The sequence below is a fragment of the Sebastes umbrosus genome, chromosome 19, assembly GCF_015220745.1.
Source record: "Sebastes umbrosus isolate fSebUmb1 chromosome 19, fSebUmb1.pri, whole genome shotgun sequence".
Lineage (NCBI taxonomy): Eukaryota > Metazoa > Chordata > Actinopteri > Perciformes > Sebastidae > Sebastes > Sebastes umbrosus.
Window position 1 is genome coordinate 9,205,896 of NC_051287.1, and position 16,400 is coordinate 9,222,295.

The 16,400-nt window shown below is 41.0% G+C and overlaps 1 protein-coding gene across 3 annotated transcripts in view; it reads left to right on the plus strand.

Annotated features, from left to right (window-relative positions):
• cacna1bb (calcium channel, voltage-dependent, N type, alpha 1B subunit, b) overlaps positions 1-16,400 on the plus strand; it is a 161,868-nt gene that overhangs the window by 73,192 nt on the left and 72,276 nt on the right. For all 3 annotated transcript variants that reach the window (XM_037752462.1, XM_037752464.1, XM_037752463.1), the window contains exons 9-12: positions 10,213-10,316; positions 13,141-13,256; positions 13,383-13,472; positions 15,832-15,921. In XM_037752462.1, coding sequence (XP_037608390.1) covers positions 10,213-10,316; positions 13,141-13,256; positions 13,383-13,472; positions 15,832-15,921 — 400 coding nt within the window. The remainder of the gene's footprint in view (positions 1-10,212; positions 10,317-13,140; positions 13,257-13,382; positions 13,473-15,831; positions 15,922-16,400) is intronic.

Sequence of the window (16,400 nt, forward strand, 5' to 3'; positions counted from 1 at the left end):
AGTTTTGATTTGTTAAGAAGTTGTCATTGTAGAGGTGGTAGTAAATGGTGGTTATTGTTTTTAATAGTAGTTCTTATGAAGTGATGATTCTTTGACTCATCTTGATAGGCAGCACTGTTGGCACCTCCTCAAAGTACCTGTAACTCACCATCTCAGCTGTTGTTCCTCAAAGTTTTCCCCAAAGAATGTGCTGAACAAAGGAAATAAAAGGAGAAACCATATGTAGAGGAATAGAGCTATAGGTGTATTTGTGTGAATGCAGTGGAGCGTGCGTGCATGCCATGCATGCATTAATATCCTGAGTCTACAAATGTAGATGCATTCTTGTTACAGAAGCAGGGGGGGAGGGTGAAGTCTAAAACATCATGAAGCCAGAACAGCATTGAGGCGGGGACTCTATTCTGTCGATTATATACTTTCCTGTAACCCGGCGTTAACCCCACAGATTGATGACTGCGCTACGTCTGCCCAGAGGGGGATTGCTCAGACCTTCCTCTCTAATGGAGCAAGAGAAAATGCAGAGTACCTCTCCCCGTCATTACCATCCTGCGCCCTCTTCTTCTTCTTCCCTTATTGCTTCCTCTCTGCCGTCCATCCACCCCCACCCTCCCCTTCTTCCCTCATAACTTCACCTCCCCCGGCGAGACCACGGCCCCGGATCCTGTGGTCTCGCAGCAGCTGATGTAGTGGAACGAAGCACTGCTGTCTGCCATGTTATTCTTCAGCTGGAGGCAGTGGTGACAATGAGGGCACATTCAGACCGACAATATGCCTCTGATGGTGTGAGCGTGTTGTTGCAGTTACCAGTGATGAGGTGAAATACAAAAACCAGGAAGTCCAGTCTGAAAGCCGATCAGACAAGAAGACAATTTCATTTTTAAACCATAAAGATTTAATATTTGAAAAACTGCGCAGAGAATTGAAAAGCTACTTTTATGTGCATGACGCAAACTCAGTGTAAAGGCGGGGGGGAAAAAGACACTTAGGCCAAGTTCAGACTGAGAGAAACACTTTGTTCATTTCACTGATACCACTGCATTGGTACAGCGATAGTCCAGAGGGCTCCGTCGAACCCGACTCAACTGTTGCCGCAATGCAATGCAACATAATCTCTTGGCCACGACAATCGTGTAGTGAAAATCTGATATTTTGACAGCCCTAATTCTACATGTATACACAACCCATCATCAATATTGAATACAACTATTCAAATCAACTGAACATTCATTTTCAAATAGTCCTGGTTATTCTGTTAAGAAGTGCAATACATCCATATTTAAAGCTAATGAGAGACGAAGTAGCACAAGTAGCACAGAAACACAGTTTTTTGGCCTGGGACTGAATTATTAAAACTGGCCTTCCTGTTTCATAATTAATGATGTCACCGGAACCTGTAACAATATGCCCACACCAACTGTTTTTGGTTTGATCTCTCGTTAATTTCTAATGTGTCGTAGGCTGCACAATGCAAAAACAAACTAGCAGTACTCTATTCTGTGGTATGCACTGGATACACAACTTTCATTAGAATGAATTGGTACCATACAAGATACAAGATAGTCTACACGATGAGGCATTTGCCTCTATTTGATTGGCAGAAGTTAAATGTTGTCGAGAGACTTTCCTCACCAGGAAAACAGCAGTACAGTACCTGTTGTGGTATCGGTCTTGTAAGCAGTTATCAGGGGCAGAAGTAGATCCTCTTAAGGGGACGGTGACCTCAGTGATTTTACACGAGAGTCCACTTTATGTATCCTCCCTCCTTGCAACAGTCAGCATGAGTTGGTTTAAAATGTGACCACTTTCCGTAAACAAATAATTTTTGTTGCCTAAACCAAACCTCAAAGGGATAGTTTGGATGTTTTGAAGTAGGGTTGTATGAGGTACTTTTCCATAGTAGGTGTATTACTTACAGTAGATGAGAGTCGGCGTGCCCCCAGCTTGGAGAAACAGACAGGAGCAACGATACCATAGCAAAGCAATACAGTGCTTTGGACAGGGACGGCAGCAAAACTTATTTTAGCCACCTAAAAGGCTCACCTAAAAAAAAATTATATTCGTTTAAGTGCACTCTATATTTTGAATATTTTCACCGCTCTATCTCGCCGTCAGACAGCTCTTTCCTTCTGCTTTCCGACTCAGGGTCAGAGGACAAAAAACATATAGATCCGTTTCACTTTCAGTTCAGTTCGCCGTCGGAAAATATTCTAAATATAGCGTACACTTAAACGGATATACATTTTCTTTAGGTGAGCCTTTCTTTTATAAGTAAACACCTTCGATGGATAAGTACCTCATGACCTACAGAGGTGGCAGATCAGAAAATGCTCATATCATATATATTGTTATTCATGTACATCATGTTCGGTAGGTCAATTTGGAAGGCATTATTATAATAAACAAACTATTTAGTTGATTAGATATTGTTTTGTTTTCCCAGACACCCTGCAACACCCACACTGTAATCTCATTGAAATCAATGAGTTATTTATTCTTTGGACAAAGTGCTGTTGTGCTGTGGAAGCCAGCAAGCCAGCATGTCCTGGTACATGATGAAATCCAAGCATTCACACCCAGCGAGAGAGCCCGGAAAGGAGAGAATGTCACCAAACTGAGTCGACGCTCCTTCTTGATGTTTTAATCACGAAAGGAGCAGAGGGAAAGAGGAGAAGAGAGTGCAAATGAAGAGCGATTTCAGCTTATGCTAATGATCATAACGTTGCCAGCCGCTGCAGAGCTTTTGACTCCAGCAAAATATCCTCCCATCAGTGTCGTCTTTAGCAGCTAAATCACACGGTGGATGTTACAAATATGCAACTCCAGAACGTTGGAGGCCAGATTATGGTGGAATACGCATCCACAAGTTCACACAGAGAAAAATAATGATCATTATCCTTCCAAATTATTATTGCTCATTTCCTGGATTTTACCTCTCCTACAGCCACAACATTTCTACTGTTTTGATAACTGTCACCGTGTTGAAGGTGAAAACTGTATATTAATATGAAGACAGATTACTGAAGACATGATCACGCTTTATCTTTCCCTCCATGATTTTTAATAGTACACTATTGTTTTTCAACATTTGCACTTAAATGACAACTAAATGATCTGAATTGCTCCTGGGCTTAAACAGAACATGCCATATCGTTCATCGCTCTCCAGCACAGAACATGTTCACCTTAATTTTCACCTTCAGATCCCATTTTAGATATAGATGCCATGTTATCACCAGCCGGTAGCAACTAGATCAGATCTAACTTCCAACATCATTCTCTCATTGGAGTCCCTTTGTGTCCTGCTGTGGTCAAGGTTAAGGAAATATGGCTTGGATAAAAACAAGACTCGGTCAAAACCGAGTATATGTCTTTTTTTAAAAAACTTTTTTAGATCACATCCCCAGTCATATTGTGCACCTATTTAACAATATATGCAAAACAAATATGACGTGTGCTTACGTAAGCTAGTGCCATCCAATTTCAACCAATAATATCATGACATCAATCCATCAATCAGTCTGCAACTTTTAGCAACAAGGGAGTTTGTGTGTGTGAAGCCACAGTCCGCTGTAGCTCTGTATCGTACTAAGCTCGCCTGCTTTGTAGCAGTCCTTTCAAATATTGTGTTTCACTGGAGAATACTCACAGTACAGAAACTAAAGACGCTCTAACTTAGGTTTCACTGGGACTTTAAAAAATCTAATAAAGATTTATAAAAAACAAAAATATTGAGTGAGGCGTATCTATGTACAATTTCTCTGAAGAGACTTTGATAAACCTCAAAACACAAATCTCAGGTACCATCTTGACATGTTCCCATGTCCCACCATGTCCATCCGTCTCATCTATACACTCTTTTCTTAGCAGAAATGCCGTGACAGTGATCTACAAAAGACAGCAAAGGCTAAAACTGATTCACACAATGAATGCTGCTTCAACTCTGAGATAGTCAGCGGGGAAGTGGCACCACCATTGTAGCAGCAGTGGGATGCGTAGGTTGTTTCTCAGCGTTGATAATGTGGCAATCTTCGCTTCATGCCCCGTGATTTTATTACATTTCCTCTGTCTCTCCTGGCGACCCATCAAATTAGACGCGGCCCCTAATTACCTCTGCTGTGTCATGTTCAGGCTTAACACTGCAAGAAATGTACACGTCACTTAATAACGTATTTGCTCTCATTCCAATCAAATTCAAATCACGTATTGGAATTCCTATCAATATTTTCCAAGTGATGGGATCTTTTAATAATATTGCTTTATATTGATTCAATTGCATTGATTTTTGAGATCTGTGTGTGTGTGGTTTGAGATGTGAGGGATCATAGGCACCTTTTTTCCTCACTTCATTAGAGCCGTGAGAGTCACGGAGGCAGGTGCACCTTGACCTTGTCAGGAGAACATCTTGTGCTTGTCAAATTCTCGTAAAAATAGAGCAGCACAGAGGAGACGGTTACTACTACTGTGTGAACAATCAGTCGTGGCTGTTTTGTTGAATCCTTGAACCTCAGTGGATATACTGAAGCTAACTGGAGTATCAATATCGAGGTGATTGTGGACATGCATGTGTGTATGTAGGCCTATGTCTGTGTCTGCCTGTAGCGACAGATCAGGCCACATAAACTATGAGAAAGCCCTGTTGCCTGAAAATGACATTCCCATACAACGAAACTCAGCTTGTGAGACTCGTTGAGTTTGATGTGAAAGGAAACTTTGTGTCCACATTTAAGTGGTCAGACTTTTGAAGTCAAACTGCCTGATTAAATACGACTAAAATTAGCCCGCAGCAAATTAATTCAGCGTCAAAAGAGAAAAAAATAGTAGACTCTGAGCGTGATGATAAGAGCCTCAAATTCTGTTTTGATATATTTTTCTTCCTCAAGCAGCTCCCTGAGGACCTTTTGCTCTCTGTGCCCCCACCAGAGCTGTTAAGCACCGTCATTGCTGCTTGTTGTGAATGTTTCAGGACTGTAAGGAGCTGCAGAATTGATTCAGAGTGGCTGTCTTCATCTCAGCAGGCTTCCCTTGGCATCAGACAAAATGTGTGTGTGTGGTGGCGAGCACTGTAAGCTGAGAGTGGGAGTACACTGTCACACCACTACTGCATGATGCATGACTCCAAATTATGTGGCAGCGTTTGCTTTTTCCTCACTGATCATTCAGAGCAGTCAGCCAACGATGACTCATGGGAATAACAGAGGTGGAATAACGATATCAAGTGAACTCATTTGAAAACATCAAGCTCAGTAAAGTTCGTTTTTAGATACCAACAAAGTGTAGGAGGCAACTTTTTGGTGTGTCATCTTTTTAAATCCAGCAAGGAGGTTCTGAATAAACCGACTTTTTGCTTATTATACTCATAACTACATTTTGTTCCGGTATTTGTTTTCTTCTGTCATTATGCTTAATACAGCATATGGGGTCATTAGAAGTACTGCTAAAGGCAACATAGTGCATCAGCAGTTTTGTAATGAACTGAATTAGTATAGCCAGTGGCCTTGATTGCCATATGCCCTGTATTTGCTCTCTTGCTGTGCACGCTGTGTGTTTTAATCTCATTGCATGGCTCCATATACCCAGTGCACTTAAAGGGAAACTACGCCCAGTTTCAAAATTCATATGTTAATCATATGGTTGAAGACGGTTCAAAAACTATTCGTAAACATGAACAACTCTGTGCTAAAACTCAAACTTGTGATGTCATAGGGTATAAAGTGTGAAGCTGCGCCATAGACAATCAATAGGGAGAGATGTTGTAGATAACACTGAGAGCACCCAGGGGAATGTTCAGAGTATATGGGAACATTTTCTGTTTCACAACTGACAACACTACAATAGAATAAAGCTCATTTAGGTATAAAAAAGAGGAAACAAACATTCAGTAGGTCCACAAAATCAGTCTCCATTCATTGTCTATGGAGCAGCTCCAGACTTTATACCCTATGACATCACAAGTTTGAGACTTACTTTGCTGGTTTCTGGCTTTGAGAGAGAGCAGCTCATGTTCACAAATATTAATTGAACTTTAATAGACCATGGAAATAGCATATTGGAATTCTTAATTTAGGTGGTGTTCCCCTTTAAAGGTAGGGTCCAAAGCAGGGCTCACTTGGAACATTGTAGGGTTTGGTGATCTTTATTTACAGAAATCTGTAAAATATAGTATGAAAACTGCTTTTTCCAGCTTCAAATATTTTGTAATATGCAAAAAAAAGATGTAAAGGAATGTAAACATGGAAACAGAAAACTGTTGGGGCATTTATTCTGTCCTTTAGTTCTTGATTTTGACCTCAGCCACCTCGGAGACTATTCATTTTTTGTGGAATGTATTATATATTACACACAAATATCAGTTGAGTAAAGGGCCAAAATAATAATTTTTTTGGTTGTTTTTTAACATAGATTATAAAGTAGCAGATTGTAAGATTTGAAGCGAGCAAGAAACACACACAAGTCCGCAAACACACACACATCTTAGCCTAAATATATGACTTAAATGTAGATGAAACCACAGATGTGTTTGCCTAACAGTGCCAGAGGCTGTTTGTAATATAGAATACTGGATCACACCTCCGTCCAGACGTGACATATGATAAGTTGAAGTGATGGATGTCCTTCCGTGCTGCCCAGAGGCCACAGCTCTTCTCTTCTCTTCTCTTTCCTCTTCGGATGACATCATAAAGTCGTCATGCTCGACACTTTGATCCCCAATTTCCTTCTTCTGTTGGGTAATTGTGCTGTTGCCGTATTGTCGGATCCCAGTCTGATCGATTGGACTAGATCAAGAGCGTTTCATGATGACGATAGCCATTTATGTTCTCAGTCAAAATTGTATTTTTGCTTTGTTCTTTAGAGCAACAGTGCAGTAATTACAGTAAGCATGGTCCTTAATATGAAGAGAAAAATGCAGATACAATGCAAGAAAGGCTTCTCATTAAACTGAACGTTAATGCTGCAAATTGATTTCCTAAAAAACATTTTTTCATCTGTATTAATTCATTTTTTAATCAAATTGTTTTATGCTTATTACTTGTATAGCAATAAGCATAAAAACAATTGGAGTTGACCAAAGCGCTGTACAAGTTAAAGTGAACAACGAGTAAAATATCATCAACAAAACAACAATAGGTTGCAATGGAAAAAATACAAGGCAATATTATAACGTGCACAAATCTAAAACAGAAACCAAATAAACCTTGTAAGACCAATTTATAAAAATCAAAGTTAATAAAATACTAAATTCATCAACCATTAAAACCAATAAGAGCAACCAAAGGTCACTGAAATTAAGTATGTCTTGAGGTGCGTCTTAAAAATATCAATGGAAGGGGAACATTTGATAGAAAGTGAAAGTATATTCCACAGTTTTGGAGCTGCCTCTGCAAAGGCACGGTCTCCTTTACCCACTAACCTCAATCGTGGAACCGTTAAAAGCAATTGTCCTGAGGATCTAAACGGCCTGGAGTTTGAGTATTTGTATTTGACAGGTAGCCAGTGCAGGGATGCTAGTACCAGTGTGATGCTGTCTCTTTTTCGAGTACCATTTAGAAGTATCCGCTTCACTATTTTGCACCAACTGCAGGCGAGACAAAGAAGACCTGTCAAATTTCAGTGCTGAGTCAAAGATGACACCAAGATTCCCTGCATGGAAATGAAAGTAATAGTCAAAATAATATACAAAATAAACACTGATTAATCCCCAAACTTTCTTTTTGAAAAGAAACAACCAAAAACAAACCTAAATGTCCTCACGAGTAGCGCAAAATCAGATTGTGTGTGCTGGATTGCGTTCAGCTTGTTCAACCTCTTAAATCTGAGAAAAGAGTCCTTGTTGTGTTACAGAATCTGAAAAAAAAACAAACAACATTTACACAACTGAACTGAACTCGGCTTGTCTGCCTGAGCAGTCAGCTGAAGAATTAAGGCCGCGTCAACAGGAGAGAAAAGTCTTCCCTCCTCACCAGCTGACTGTGGGACTGAAAACTGACGCAACAGAGTGCATTTCCTCTTTATTTTCTCCTCCACACCAGGCATCCAGAGTTCCCCAGAGAGGGAAGATATCTGCTAGCTACTGCAAACAGAATAGTGAGCTGCATGTTACCTAATTCTGAACTCTGAGATCGGCCCTATTGTCTCCGATACCCAATCCAGCTGTTTGAGCCCGTATCGGCCTGATATCCGATCCAGTATCGGTATTGGTGCATTCCTAGGTTTGGTTTAAAATAAGTATGTTAATGTTAAAAGTCACTCTTGAAAAGAAAGTAATAAGCTTGTCTGCCAAACTGTTGAATTGAACTGAATTGGGGGAGAGAGAAGGTGAGGGGATGCTCATGTAATGTTCATACAAGGAGAATTTAACCATATGGGGGGGTCAAGAGGGAGAGACACAGAAAGACATGATGAGATTTTGGACTTGTAGAAAAAGAATTGATGCCAAGCAACACGGTGAAGCTTCTGCCAACCATTCATCCTGGAGTGTGGGCTGCTGCTCCTCTGACAGCTGAGACAGAGGGTGTGCTACTGTATATGTGTGTGTGTTTTCATCTCACATACTCGACTGCATAATATAGATCTCCAGCCTGCTGATTCAGCCCCCCTGAACCTCCCATCACAATTACGGCCAGATTGTGGCGGCGCTCCGACACTGGCGTCTGCAAAATGTCACTGTGCTTCACACAGCCCATCAGTCCGCAGGTGTGTCCCCCGCTAACAGGCCGCAGTGTGGGGGCGCTCTCAGACATGGATGGTGCTGACACCTAGAACCCCCCTGGGGGGAAACAAGCATGAATATCAGCCCTGCTGCTCAGTCTGTACAGAAGTACCTAGTCAGTTTTTAAAAGTATCTCACTACTCTTTTGTAATTGATTGATTGCAGCAACTGGCCAGTTGAAGAACAAGCTGAAAACACAACGTAGACATATTGTCACCTCATAAAGTTGACTAAGTTATTAGTAAGTGTGCTTTTCCTACTATGACAAGTCAGTTTGGGGGAAATGCACTAGATGGTCAAATCTATGTGGACACCCCTCTCCAATGTTTTTGTGTCTTTTTCAACAGTTTGCTTCTACCGTTTAGACCTTCTCCTGTTTCAAAACGGCCCCATGCTCAAAGCTAGGTCCTTAAAGAAATGTTTTTCCCAGTTTGGTGTGAGAACTTGACTGACCTGCACAGAGCCCTGACCTCAACCCCATCCAACACCTTTGGGATGAACTCGAAAACCGACTGTGAGCCAGACCATATCACCCAACATAAGTGTTAGAGCTCAGTCAATAATACTCTTGTGGCTGAATGGGTGCAGATCCCTGCAGCCAGCTTCTAAAATCTAGTGGAAAGTCTGAAACCAGAAGAGTGGAGGCTGTTATAGCAGCAGATTAATACCCACGTGTTACAGCTAACAGGTGGTGGGTGGTGTGATCCTGCATGCAGCGGTGGTCATTGGCCAGTCAAAAGCAACAGCATGTGAGGGTGTGTAAATCATTTAACCAACCCCCATCCATGGCGGCTCAAAATTGGAAGACTGAATGGTCACACCTATTTATCTGTGGATAATTTATTCAAAGTGGATGTTTCTGAGCTGTAACTCGTGTTGAATTAAGCAGTTGTTTCGGCGTGATAGCAGACTGAGCTTCTTGTTAACGGGATATTTGTTGGTGGTTTTGTTTGGTAAGAAGCGCACAGAGATGACGGAGAGACTTTTTTAATTGAAAAGTTGTCAATATTTTTCTAATGAGGCAAGTTCAGTCAGCCAAATTTGTAAAGGAAAAAAAACATTGTTATGTACAGCTGTGGATGGGAAATGGGAAAGAAACATATTCATACACTGTCAGCTCAAGCTGGTTCATTCAAAACCAAACTAAATTCCATTTACTTTTTATTTCGTATTAATTTGCCATTTCTTACTAAAATGACTCTTTTTAATTTTAATTAAGCAAACAGAGTGCAGAGTAATTAAACATTTCATACGTCATTTAAAAAGGGTAGAAAGGAACAATCTGACAATCCAGGAGTTTATTTGTGCTGGTTTTCCCACATTAGGTTTCACACTCCACCTGTTTATTAGGAAATTGAACATTTAATGAGAAGATCAAACTATGCTTACACATTACTGATGATGTGCAGACAAATGAATCATATATACAGTATGTGTGTGATTGTAATGACTTGCCTCTAAATTCTTCTTTCTTATTTCCATCTTTGTGTGTGTTTGTGTGTCCAGACCAATGATGTAGCAGGAAACACCTGGAACTGGCTGTACTTCATCCCTCTCATCATCATCGGCTCCTTCTTCATGCTCAACCTGGTGCTCGGTGTCCTATCTGGGTGAGTCAACTCTGCTAAACATAAATACACATATTCAAGGTCTGCTCAAAGCAAAGATCACATAATATGTAATAAAGGCACATTATAAACTCAATTTTACCATTAATTACTGATTCAAACATTTTGAGAATCTGTATTGTATTTTTTAATCAATAAGATAAATGCTGGAATTTGTTCTGTGTCTAATTTATGTATTAAACAATGTGTTACAATTGAAAAAATCGGATAAATGGGTAAAAATCGGATTTCAAAATTGAAATTTGCATTGCAAACAGCCTGGAGATTACAATTGTCTTGTTTTTTTTATTTATGTAGTTGGACTTGGTTTATAATCAGCAGCTTATTCGTTTTTTCATCCCATTCTTCCCATCACTTTCTGAGCTGTGCTTGTTGCAAGAGGACCTTGTTTACTGTAAATTACACAGTAAACAACAAGTTTTGGGTAAATGGGAACATAAAGTCCTGGTTAAAACCTGTAGCAGTATTAATGGATAATTTTCACAAAATTAGAAGTTAAAATGAGAACACAATGTCTCTATCAGACTCTTTTCTGAGACTACTTTAAAGGTGCTCAATGCGAAATTCACAGCATATCTAGTGCCTCCACGCGGCTCTCAACATGACGACGGCTGAGCCTGCGGCTTGCAGCTAACGGTACTAACTGTGCTAACAGTGCAAACAATGGCAACGGTGCAACAGACTGAGTTGCCAAGTCCGCTTATTATAAGCCACTTTGGGCTTGTTTTCCTGAAAAGGCGCTTACAAATATTGGTAGTCGCGGGTTGCGTTTTTTGGGCTTGTTTCTAAAGTGTAGTTGCTTATTTGGTCTTACTCTAGCTAACACGAGCTCGAACACCGAGCTAACACTGTTTACCTGGGTGGGAACCGGACCGGTCTTTACAGACTTAACCATATTTGATTGTTTCAACACTTAGCTGGGGTACACAAGTCAAATGTTTGGACCACTTCACCATAGCTATATAGCTGTCTGACTAGTTTCCAGAGATCCTTCCCACCCTGAGCGTGACGTAAGAGCAAAACGGCCGCCGTGTGAATATGGTCCATTGACTAAATCAGCAGATTATTCACTCCTCCTCCTCCTCCTCCTCCTCCTCCTCCTCGTCTTCCTCCTCCTCCTCCTCATATTTTAGCGCTTCTCCTTTTTACTCTCTTTCTCTCATTCATCAGTACCTGTCATCCTCTCATGTCATGAAAAGGCCTCGCTCTGTAGCTTTAATCATCCCGATCCTGTGTGCTGCTGGATCTGACATCTGTCCATCGCGTTGTGTCTGTGGTCGCAAAGAGCCTCTTCTCACCTGCTGTGACTCACAGCCCCTTATCTCACCAACAATCTGGATGAAAGCAAACATGTCCTTGGTCACACAAAAACAACCCAGTGCTGAAGGAGCTTCCCTGTCACTCTTTAGAAAAAAAAACTGTATGGCAGGATAAGGAGTGGTTTTCTCTTTTGTCCCATGCTTGTGCTCGTCCTGTCTGCCACATGTTTCATCAGTAACGTCTTTTGTAAATGATTTCATTTCATTCATTTCTTCTTTCTGCTTCTTCTCACATCACTTTCATTTGTAGTCCGTCAAGAGTAGGGTGATATTATAATATTTAGAAAGTTCAACATACAGATATGAGAGTGGCATCACGTAATGCTACGTGTCCACAGGGACGTTTTTGGACGCGAGTCTTCCCAGCATTGGACGCTTGATGGGCTGCCACAAGGCACCTGATTGGATGAACGCTTTCACTCGTGGGCTGTCTGCTCCCTGCTTTGAAACCAAACTTGGTGGTTTGTTGGGAAACTTTTTTCTGTCATATTACAAAGAAAGTTCACCGAAGTGTGTTTCTGAAGACATTTGAGAGGAGAAATAAACCAGGCAGTTGCTAAATCGGTCTTTATATTAGATCGACAACGGTTAGTTTAAACGTCTTTTGGGAGTTTTCTGAGGCGGTGAGTCACGCTGGACACCCCTGATTTGCGTAAAGCCTAGCCCTCAACCTTATGCAAATGAGGAACAGCCAACGTCATGGTCCGTCTTTCAAAAACAACGCTATGCTACCAGAATGCATTGCACAGCTGCTTACGTAGACAATGAATGGGAAGCGTGGTAATGACGGATCCTGTGGACATGTACCATAACTCTCGACAAGTAAACAAGCAAGCATATTTCGCAAAATGTCAAACAATGCCTTTAAAGGGATAGCACTAACCTTCTTGGCTCTCTATGGTTCCAGAAAAAGCTTCCCATAGAACAGATTAACTATGGACAATCATGCGATTAATCGTGATTAAATATTTTAATCGAATGGCAGCCCTAGTTTATCCAGAACATATCACTATATAACAATATATATATTGCTATCTCAATATAAGATTACATACAGTGTGCTGTCATAAGTCCTATATGTGGTGCATCTGTCATGTCCGTACTTCACACTCCACTGCTTTTCCTCTGCATCTACACATTTCAATGTTCATAAATATCTGCTAACACAGCTCCAGCTTTGCCAACGGCCTTCTTGCCCTCAGCAGCTGCCCTGCTGTCGTCTGAACTCCGCAGTTATTAATCCTTCAGATGAACGCTCGAGCGTCTACTTCCTTCATTCCCATGATGTAGTGTCTCACAAATTTTGTAATTCACATTATCCTGTTTGTTTCTGTGAGTGTATACATGTGCAGATTCCCTCATGGCAGATGTCTGACATCGAAAAAAAAAAAGATTTTAGCTTTAAATCCGAAATGTCAAATGTGATAAAATGTCTATTTATTCCTTCTGTGTGTAGAAAATATCTGTGTATATATATATTTAAACAGAGAATTTGCCAAAGAGAGAGAGCGTGTGGAGAAGAGGCAGGAGTTCCTGAAGCTCCGGAGGCAGCAGCAGATCGAGAGAGAGCTCACCGGGTACTTGGAGTGGATTTGCAAAGCAGGTCAGACTCATCTCTGAAACGGTGTGAGAGCTGGCATGCATGTGTTTGTTGTGTTAGAAAAACATGACAAATTGATAGAAAGTCCCTCTCTCCTTTCTCTCTCTCTCTCTCTCTCTCTCGCTGCAGAGGAGGTGTTGCTGGAGGAGGAGGATGAGATTGCAGAGGAGAAGTCCCCGCTGGATGGTGCGTGGTACAAGAGGAAACAAAACCTTCCAGGTAAAAAGAAGGCTGAGTATCTGATGCCTGCTTCACCATGGTTCATCATTTCCATCTAATAATAGTTTTTTTTTACCGCATCAATGTGCTGTGCATAAATCATGAGTCACGAATGTGATTTGGCTCTCTTGTGGTACCTTTGGAGTGGACGTTTAAGTGAATCTGATGATTATTATCCAGAGTGATGCAGGAGTTCCTCGAAGGCCCAATAGGCCCTTCTAACCTATGTAGTGTTATTAATGACACCTGTCATTAACCCTGCAATGAGGCTGCAGTGAAAAGGGCCAATCTTTGTATATATAAAGTTGGACATTTTGAGCTATAGGCAGAAATGCTGTATTGTTTTGATCATCTGCACACCTGCAGGCCCATTTTTTTCCCCCAGGATGGCGAAGGCATCCTACACTGCCTAGGATTGGGTAGTCCTCTTTGCCTGCGTTGGTTGCGTTGGTCATGAGAAGTGAGATTGGTTAGGGTTAGGGTTAGAATATCAGGGTAAGCCAATCAGAGGCAGAGTAGGGCGGGTCGTGCCTTTGCCATCCTAGGAAAAAAAAAATATTGCAAACTGGAGGGTGGGCGTTACGCTTCCGCGTTAAAGCCACAACCCCACCCTCGGTAGTGGTACAGCTTTATCAGCGGTAGCCGCCGTATATGCACAGTGCAGAGCGGCAGCTATTGGATAGCCAGTTGGGCGCACACACAGGGACTCACATGCAGTAACATACATGTGCGGCCGGACCGGCTACGTAAAGAAAGAACAGAGAAGCTCTGACTGCAAGAGACTTCATTCTCTGCTCAGGTAGACATTACTCATCTATATCTTTACATAGCAAATAGTTGTTTGATGCTATATTTATACTCTGAATGTTGTATTTATCTGCTTTAATAGAGTTAAGAGTATAACATACAAAGTATAACGTGTGTAAGGCGGTTCCTCAGCTTTACATGAACCCCTATAACCCTCCTACTGCAAAATGTACCATCTCAATTATATAATCAGCACTTATGGTTATGATTATTTGAGTGGTAATCATGGTTTCCACTCTGTACTTTTATTGCCTTTATTTCAAGGGAGCACATGTTATTCAGCTCTCTCTCTCTCTCTCTCTCTCTCTCTCTCTCTCTCTCTCTCTCTTGCTCTCTCACCCATGATGTCAGTCCATTAGGGCCGGTGTGAAGGGAAGGGTTAATTAGTGGGATTTACAGCTTTAGCCTGATTGGATTTGTTGAAGAAAATTCACTATACCACGCTCCCCAACACACACATGTGCAAATGAATTAGCTAGTAAACGGAATACACTGGAAACACATCCATGCTGATGATTCCAGTAAAGTGACAGCACCCAGCCGCTTTATTTTCTCCATTAGTTACATATCAGGGATTAAAAAGTCCGTAGAAAAAACACTCTGATGTTGTTAGAGCAGAAAATATGGAGTTGGCCTTCGTCAGATGAGTGACAGGTATGAATAGTGGACCAAAGTGCCAATCATAGCTGACTGGCTCCGTAGAGGTGATTTTAAAATTGAGAAATTGAGGTAATTATCCTTTAGGCTGAATATTTCATTTAGAGATAAAAGATGGGTGAAAATGAGGTAGTTGTATATCTTTTCAGTATACTTTAAATGTGATTTAGAAAAGAAAAACTATAAAAACACTGAACACTAATTACATTTTATCTCCCTCTTATGAGGTCATTTTTTATGTTTAGTTTTATCTTAAAATGAATGAAAAAAAAAATCCATTATATTAAATTAACCTTGTTACAACCCTTGGGCAACATTTCAATCCGAGTGTAGAGCGTCGAATCTAGAAATGTCTTGCAACAAGATTGTTTCACAACATTTTTAGCACTCAATTACACACCAAAATAACTTTTTAAGAAAGATATTTTCTCAGTGTTGCTTTACTGTCAAGGTCTCTTTCGTTTCAATGCCTGGTTCTGCCTCCCGGCAGCCTCTTGGAGCGGAGATACCGGTAGATTGTAGATATGGAGAATGAACCCAACGCTGCCGTGACACCGTGACACGGCGCCGGTCACGTGACGAGCACATTCAGGTTGCGCTGGCAGTTTCTCATTCCAAGGCTGGCTTCAAGCAGGAAGGCAGAAAATCACCAAATGAAAAACGTGATTGATGCCTGCTATTCATAGTTTCCAATTAGCTCACCCCTCCACTTTGCTACACACACACACACACATGCACATATATCCTGTGAGGTGATGAGGGTTGTTTCATTGAAATACAATTTGAAAATGCTTGTTTTTCATGCTATAATTGACGCACAGAACAGAACCATTCCTATATTGCTATCACTATATTATTTTTTAAGACTCGTATATGATTATTTTTCTCTTTACAGTCATGAAACGAGGCAAAGTCAAGAAAGGTAAAAACGACCTGATCGGTGCCGAGGAGGGGGAGGATCCTTTCGCGGACATCTCTTCCGTCCGTAAGTCTTTTTATCCACAGCCAGCAGCACCTCACCTCCGACCTTCACATGCCGTCTGTTCACACGGTCGACCTTTTACAATAAAAGCCACTATAAAAGCCTGTCTTCTACTATGAACATAACCGTGCCCTCTGACTCTATGGTCTCCATTCATCAGATTAGTATGTCATGTCACCTGAACAGTATAAATCCTTTTGTTAGAGATGTCACGCAAACTTAAAAATGTACATTACAGAAGCAGGTTCAGCACCGTCAGGATCTGGAGACCTAAAGCTCCTGGCTGCTGTAAAGGCATATCACCTTGAGGGCAAAGAAGTATAATTAACTTTTCTAATTAAACTGTTACATTAAAATAGCAAGAGAATCACCTGCAGCAAATTAGAATTTGACTTCTTAATGTGAATGGACTTCATGGTCCCACACAAAGACAACATGTAATCACTTGTCTTTGAGTCGGAAATGAGCACAAGCATGATAAT